General features: G+C 46.7%; 1 protein-coding gene across 14 annotated transcripts; it reads left to right on the top strand.

Annotated features, from left to right (window-relative positions):
• Positions 1 to 1,772: 1,772 nt before the first annotated feature.
• On the top strand, positions 1,773 to 7,035 carry LOC120671323 (formin-3-like). Of its 14 annotated transcripts, none has more exons than XR_005673583.1 (6): positions 1,773 to 2,437; positions 2,727 to 2,730; positions 2,864 to 2,937; positions 3,477 to 3,580; positions 4,186 to 4,266; positions 4,474 to 4,771. XR_005673583.1 is itself a non-coding variant. In XM_039951626.1 (4 exons), exons 1-3 carry the CDS (start codon positions 2,121 to 2,123, stop codon positions 2,933 to 2,935), a joined length of 393 nt encoding a protein of 130 aa, XP_039807560.1. In that variant the 5' UTR covers positions 1,773 to 2,120; the 3' UTR covers positions 2,936 to 2,937; positions 3,101 to 3,468. The 14 variants fall into 14 exon arrangements, 4 of the variants coding, with proteins under 4 accessions (XP_039807560.1, XP_039807562.1, XP_039807559.1 ...); XR_005673590.1 differs by lacking the exon at positions 1,773 to 2,437 and adding an exon at positions 6,708 to 7,035 and having other exon boundaries at positions 2,489 to 2,730; positions 4,481 to 4,571; XR_005673588.1 differs by lacking the exon at positions 1,773 to 2,437 and adding an exon at positions 6,708 to 7,035 and having other exon boundaries at positions 2,489 to 2,730; positions 4,474 to 4,571.
• Positions 7,036 to 7,613: the final 578 nt, after the last annotated feature.

Raw genomic sequence — 7,613 nt, 5'->3', positions numbered from 1 at the left:
GCTCCATGATGTGAACCTCGCTGCTTTTGCCCCACATTTGCACATCACGGCTGGAGTGTAGTCCAGCGGCCTCTCCCGGTAAGGAATAGGGGACGACGAGTCCACATTCTGCCTGGCAGACCAAAAGCTCCCCCTACTATGGCTGGATCCGCTCGAGCTCGCCATCGATGATGCGGTCATGGAAGGGAGGAGGAAGAAGGCTTTGGTGCAAAGAGGGAGAGGGAGAGGAAGAGGGAGAGGGAGACAGAGAGCCAGGTCGGGCGCGGCGGCGGAGGAGTGGCGGCGGAGCTAGGGTTCGGGCCGGGGAAAGAGAAGGGGAATAACGGGAGAGAGAAGGGGAGAGTTGGCGGCAGGGGCGTCTTTACTCCAGGCCGCGTCCGACCTGGCCGGTCGTCGCCAGCGTGGCGGTCAAATCCGGCCCACGCCAGCTCGAAATTAGGTAAAATGAGTCCAGGTGTCAAAGTTAGCTGGTATTACAAGTTAGGGTGTTATTTGTATCCGGTTTCGTAGTTGGGAGTTAAAGTTGGACGCAAGCAATAGTTGAGGGGCCAAAAGTGGACTTTTTCCTTTTAATATTGCGCATCCAGACCGTTTCCTGGGGCCGTCCGATTGCTGCTGCCAATGGGATCCTGGCCCTCGTACCATCTATCCCCTATAGTATCCATCTATTATCTATATCTATATCTATATCTATCTATCCCCTAAATCACGAAGTAAACTTTGCTATGGCCACCAATAGAAAACGTCCCCCGCTGAGATTGCCACACATTGTGTACCCACAAATTTGTACCTAGAATAAATGCACCATTGAAATCGACGACTCCGATTGAACTTCAAAGGCTTCAACGTAAATGAACAGTCAGGATCACTCGTATTTGCCGACTCAACGCACGTGAACGCCCCCACCTCGCTCCCCCGCAAGATTCTTATAGAGCGCGTGTGCGCTAGGAGCACTAGCGGCGCACACCTGGGCGGGAGCGCACACCTGGGCAGGATGTGGGTGGTCGGTCGGTGGCGAGGTCGCCGCCGGTTGTGGGCGGTCGGTGGGAGGCGGCGGCCTTCTTGTTTTGGGTTGTTGGGGTCGCCAGAGTTCCCCGGCTCTAGAGGGAGGCCGGGGGCGACCGGCCGGCCCGGCGGAGGAGGCGGGCGCGGGGCGGCGAGGCGCGGCGGCGGGGGCGCCGCCGGGCGGGCGGTGGGGGACGACGGTTAGGCAGGGTCGGGGCGGGGGCGAGCTGCGGCGATGAGGCTCCGGCGGCGATGAAGGAGGTCGAGACAGTGGCTCACTGAGACGGGCAGGGCGGCGCCGGCGGCGGGGGCGAGGTCCGGCGAGGTGGGGGAGCAAGAAGTACCAAAGAAGAAGAAGAAGAACAGTGGATTCGTACCGCTCTATTTGTGCGAGGCACCTTGTTAGTTATAAGAATTGTATTAAGAAATATATGTACGTATTTTCATCATGATATAAATTTTGTCCGATTTAAATATGGTAACCTTCGTGGGAAAGGAGTATATCATTCTAATGTCGTTGATTAGGGAGCCAGCTTATATTATATTGCTTTGGAAATCAAAACTCATATCATACTTTTTATTTTTTGGAGATGGCACAGCAGTGAACGCGCGCTCAGCAGTGAGCCCCGCTCCCCCGCCTCCTCACGCGCGCGACGGTGGCGTCCTCGGTTAGGGATGGCGGCGGCGGAGGCCGCCGGAGCCGTGGGCGGCGGTCGGCGGCGGGGGCGCCGGAGGTAGAAGAAAGGAGGAAGAAGGTGGAAGGAAGAAGATGAACAGGTGCACGTACCTGTTCGTCGCCAGCGCACGCGCGCGGAGTAGCGTCCCCCCAGCGAGACGCCGATCTCTTGGCGGCCGCGCCCTAGCCGCCACTCCTGGGGCGCTGCCACCTTCTCCGCCGGCCTCTCACTCCCCAACCCTCTCTCGCTCCCCAACCCTAGTGCCTCGCGCTGACCGCCCCCGCCGCTCCCTCCCAATGTCCGAGTCCGACCGCCGTGCCGCCTTAGGAGGTCGCACCTGCGCCGTCTCGGGGGGATGGAGGCATCCCCGTCCCGCGGCTTCGCTGCGCCGCCACCGGACTAAACCCTAGCGGCGCTGTCTCCACTCCCACACCCGCCATGGCCGGCCCGTCCGGCGTCTCCTCCTCGCGCGGCGGCATCGGGGTCGACCGCTTCTACAGCCCGCCCCACGTGCGCCGCCAGCAGCAGGAGGAGCAGCTGCAGCGGCTCAAAGGCCAGCGCCCCTCGTCCCCCGCCACTGTGGTGCTCACGCCCAGGGCCGCCAGGCAGCAGCCGCCCCCGCCGTCGGTGGCTGGGGCCGCGGAGCCGGCCGCCCCGCCTCCAGAGGAGGCCGAGAGGCGGGCTGACGCGCCGGGAATCTGTAGAGGTTCCTCAGCTCCACGATGCCGTCCGTGCCCGTGCAGTACTTGCCCAAGGTCAGGCTCATCAGAATTTTTATCTCCCCCCTTTTGTGCGATAGTTGCCTGCCTTTTGCTCCTGCCGATTGGAGTGTTTGATGCTTCCGATTACTGTGTTTGATGATCTGATCTGCTTCAGCGGGAAGAGCCCCTTGTGGGCTCATGAGGTGCAGTAGCATCATTTGAATTCAGAACTGATTACTTTATTGTGCTACTGAATTCACTTTGAACTGTAACTAACCTTTGTGCTAAATCCTTGGCATGTTGTCTGTTGTAATGGCATTTTCTACTCAAAACTTATCTTCAGTAGGGTAACGTTCTTTTCTAGGCCTTGTGGTAAAGACTTTTGTTTCCAAAGTAGTGTCCGTCATTATGCTCTCATTCCTCAAACCCTTGTGAGAATTGCATGACTGGATAACCTTTACATGAAATTTCATTTTTCAGAGCATGGAACGTGCTTGCCCTGTAGTTCATGATGGATTACAGTATTTCACCATTGCTTCGGCAAAGAATTGAAGGTGATTTCTCATTGCCCCTTGAATATCTCTCTATAATTTCTGGTATAAAAATTATTGTGGTCATGAGTAGGACCATTGGCTGGCATAGACAGATTACCACGAATAAATATTTGTTAATGTATTGTTCCTACATGAATGTCTCATATTTGAAACGTTTGTCCAGAATTTGAAAGTCTCATATTTGTTAGTGAACTTGCATCCTGATGGCTTCCATTTAACACTAGATCAGCGGGTATGTTTCATTGAACATCAGACCTGCATCCTGGTGATTTGCTGATTTGTTCTATGGTGATTGTACTTCTTTTTATTTGTTAATTTACTTGACCTTTGGATTAGGGACCGTGTGTTGCACATATTATTTGATTGACTGCAAGTCTTCAATCTAGGATAGTGACAAGGAATTTGGATGGTCTGATACAAATGCCACATTTTGTGTGTTTATTGTTAGGTGACTTTTGTAATAGTGCAAGTGGTATTTTTAGAATTCCACAGCGTAATTCCTTGTTTGTTTGCTCATGTTCCTGTCGTGCATACTTCAGTTGATGAAATGGGGTGTGCACATAGCCATTCGGGACAAGATAGGATCAGAGCAGATATGGGACCTCAAGAGATTTGGAGCAAACTTAAAAGGTTAAAGCTCCAGGTTTGTTCAATATTGTAGCTTGTTAGCTGATTTTGAACTTAATTTTGGATCAGTTGCAGACACCATTTTTTTATGGATAGACTCTGATTTAGGAGGATACTTTACTTTGTATTGTTGTGTAAGCTATATATGGAGGTGACAGCCTTTAGGACTTTTATTGTTAAATTGATTAGGATTTGGGTTTGAAAGGGTAGTTCAGCACACATGGAATTTTCAGTTTGCCACAGGATTTTTGCATAAAAAATTGTTTCTATTTTTTCTTGGAGATGCTCTAAGCTGTGAGGGATTTGTAATTCTTTATTACAACTATCTTACTGTTATTTCTTTCAAGCAAACTAAGTTAGGCTAGGTCAGTTTTCTTAATTCAGATTGTACTGCAACAACTTGAATGGTGCCGAGGACTAATTTGAGGGGGTTAATAGTTTCTCTTTGTTACCTGGCTGTTAAGCTTGAGATCAATGCACTGTGTAGACAATGCACGATCCAATCCTAGGATTGTCATAAAAAGCATACTCTGGATTATATATATAAAAAAGAATGGGTTATGTTGAGCTTGGCTGTCAGAAGATGCATCTGCTGACACCTATTTTGCTCTTATCCTTCAGGTTAATATCGTGCTCAAGATGTTTAGGCAAAAATTGATGTACCGGCACTACTAATTCCTGTGCTTGAAGAAACATTTTCCGGTATATCATCTTGTAAAAACCAATTTAGAGTTCATTGCAATATGGAAAGCGTTTTTATTCCTTTATCTGAATCATTCAATCATCAAGCAATGAGAGAAACTGAGTTGTGATGGTAGATTGTGAAATCCTATTACTCCATATATGCTGCTCAACGTAAAAGGAATAAAAACAAACATAGCGTCTCATGTATAGCTAATGTTGCTGTAGATTTCAGGTTCTAGAGGGCTCCTGGGCTTGCCACTACGTACTGCAGATGCATACTATGCATGGCAAATGATGATCAAGCCCTGTCCACATGCCAACAGGTTCCCCTTTTTACTGCTCTAATCTGATTGAGTTAATATTACTTGCCATGGTCAGAGTTAATGTTAATTGCCGTGGTTTGGTCAAAGTATCAATTGTTATGTAATTCGAACTAGACAACTATGTCATCACTTCTGAACGTAGAAATGCCAATGATCAAGGCCATGTCAATGGTTCAGTGTATTGGTTGCTTCTTCTTGAATATTTGTCCAATTATAAACATTTTAGTTGAGTTTTAGAAGTTCAAAAACATAAAATTGCATTGATGCTGTTACTCAAATGTACCATTTTAATTTATTTAGTGTATATCATTAATACACATAAATATTACATGTGTTGTTTTTTTAACCGGTAGCGTTAGCACGCGCCAACTTACTAGTATGTAGTAATAACTCACGTATAATCTAAGACCTTCCTATTCCATTAAGTCCGATATCTAACTATACAAGCAAAATATCCGTCCTTTACAGATTTAAACTAAAAAATAAACTATAAATAACATTGCAGATAATAAAAAATCATATTTATATTACATAATAGTTTTGTGATAATTTCTTTATACTCCCGCCGGTTTTAAATTGTTGACACAGTTGACTTTTTTAAGTTATGTTTGACTGTTTGTCTTATTCAAAATATTAGTTTGAATACACATAATTATAGTCTAGGTTTTAACTTTCTTTAGTGATAAAATAAATTATGGCAAAATATCTAATAATTATTTAAATTTTTAAATAAGACGAATGGTCAAACATAACTTAAAAAGTCAATTGCGTCAACAATTTAAAAAATATCTAATAATTATTTAAATTTTTAAATAAGACGAATGGTCAAACATAACTTAAAAAAGTCAATTGCGTCAACAATTTAAAAGTTTTAAATCATGACACAATAACATCCAACATATTAAATTAGCACGTTTTTGTATGAACGTAAGAAAGGAATCTCCATTATTTTTATTTTTTTATTTTCCTTTTTCTTTGTCCTTTATCCTCTCATCTTCTCCGATCTCTCTTTACAAGCAAGCCTTATCCTCTTCTCTCCTCCAATCTCTCTTTCCTGTACGATCGTCGCCGCCTGTCCGGCAAAGGCGCGCCTTTGTCGTCTAGCCTCGCCCAACCGCGGCTGGTTCTGCTCATCCCGCTGCGCCCGTCCCCCTCTCGCCGTCGCCCAGCTCACGTCGCCGGCCTCGCCTCCTCCTCCCTTACCGGCGGTCGCAGCGTGCGTCACGTCGTCCTCCGCTGCTGGTCGCGTCTCCACCGCCTGTCAGGCAGGGTCCAAGATCTGTGTCGTGTGGAGCTCATCCTTGACTAGAGAGGAAGAATAGTAGGACGAAGGAGCCCGAGCACCCGCCTGATGTTTCTTCTATCTCTTCCGTGTCTCCGACCAAGCCACCGTGCTCTTCGACCGCACCTTCTCTGCCCGCGAGACGCTGGTGAGCCTCGTCGGCGCCTCCTTCGTCCCGCTCTTCTTCACCTCCGTCGCGCCGCTCATCATCTCCGGGCGACTCGTCATAGAAGTGTGACCCGAGTTAGTTGGGCCATAAGTCGGGCCACTACAAGGGAAGGTCCCCTGTCAGTTGGGCCATGAGTCAGGCCATAGTCTATGTGGCCCGACCGGCAGACCCATCCTTGAGGGTAGACGTAGACGTAAACGCATAGATCACCGAGTTAGACTTATTAAAAAAGTAGAGACTATAAAGACCCGGATCTTTTAAACACAATTTTTACCTAAATATAACACATTGTAACTTTTACGTTGTACCTACCCTACAGGAATTAGAGAAACTGGATAAGGGTATATAGAAGAAAACTGGAGTTTCTGGAGGGATTTTGCTTTTTATATGGCTATTTTTGTTACCAGTGATCAAACATACCCACTGCCCACCTACTCACCTGATCCACGGCCAACATTACACGATGAGAATAAATTATTCTTTCTACTCATAAATCAAGAACGTGCAACCTAATACGAGTCCTCGATAGCTTTAAGAAGCTAATTTATCAAAAGAACCGGTGACTTACACAACAGATTTAATCCCTTCGGTTGTCTTACATTGCAGGGACGCACTAATCACACCCTACAGGATCTTCAATTTTCTTGCCGGATTGGTTTAATACATTTGGTTGCTTACATAGCAGGGACACATTTGGTTTTGTTTGATCAGATATTCCTCTAAAAAAGATCTCATCCATGTCGTGAAAGCTTCATCAAGTTCTGCCTCGGCAAAAAGATCTCCAACCACACCAAGCTCCATTGTATCGTCAATCAAGTTCTGTTCTGGCAAAGGATCTCCACCGGCCGTCACGTCGGACAAGGCAGAGTGCGCTCGACGAGGCTGTCGGTGCAGGCAGTCGGTTCGGCGAGCGAGCGGTACGATGGGTGAGTGAGCGCGGTAGGTCAAGGCTACTAGTGCGGGGACAGCGGAAAGACGAGCGAGGCGAGCATGTGGTGGCCTAAGCTTGCCCACTGGCCGGCCCATGGTAGCCAAGGTGGCGCAGCGCTGTTCAAGGTGACTGGGTGACACATCTCGCATGGTGGTGGGGAGGAGAAAGAAATGACAAATGCAATTTTGTTTTTTTAGACGTTTGACTGTTCAACCATAATATATGTGGGATAAAAATTGTAACCTGATGGTCTATACGAGATAAGTCGTTTTGTGTTGGCAAATTTGTTTCTTGAGTTGGAAATAAATTCCATTAACTGAGAGCTGACTAAAAATTAGCAGCTACAAAATAGTTTATAAAGGCAGGATAACCATTCCAACCTCAATCCTGCAATATTATTGCTGATAAGCTTGCTAAGTTTGGGTGTGTTTTAGATTCTGGTGCATGGCAGGTTTTGGATTGAAAGGATTTACAATGGCATTCGAGGAATTACCTCATTTATGTTAGAGCTTAACGGGTAATTTCATCAAATTCATGAAAGGATAATTCACATTTGTCGATATCATGCTAAATTTTTAAAAATGTATCATGCTAGTTTGGAATAAAAGATTAAAAACAAAGGAATAGAGGAGACACATAAGCAGATGAAGTGAAAACTTT

Source organism: Panicum virgatum, chromosome 4N, assembly GCF_016808335.1.
Source record: "Panicum virgatum strain AP13 chromosome 4N, P.virgatum_v5, whole genome shotgun sequence".
Taxonomy (NCBI): Eukaryota; Viridiplantae; Streptophyta; class Magnoliopsida; order Poales; family Poaceae; genus Panicum; species Panicum virgatum.
Note: the sequence above shows the minus strand (reverse complement) of the source record. Positions and strands in the feature narration are given on the sequence as shown.

Bases quoted from the DNA above. Each gene is read 5' to 3' on its own strand.
- LOC120671323 (XM_039951626.1), top strand. From the start codon at position 2,121: ATGGCCGGCCCGTCCGGCGTCTCCTCCTCGCGCGGCGGCATCGGGGTC.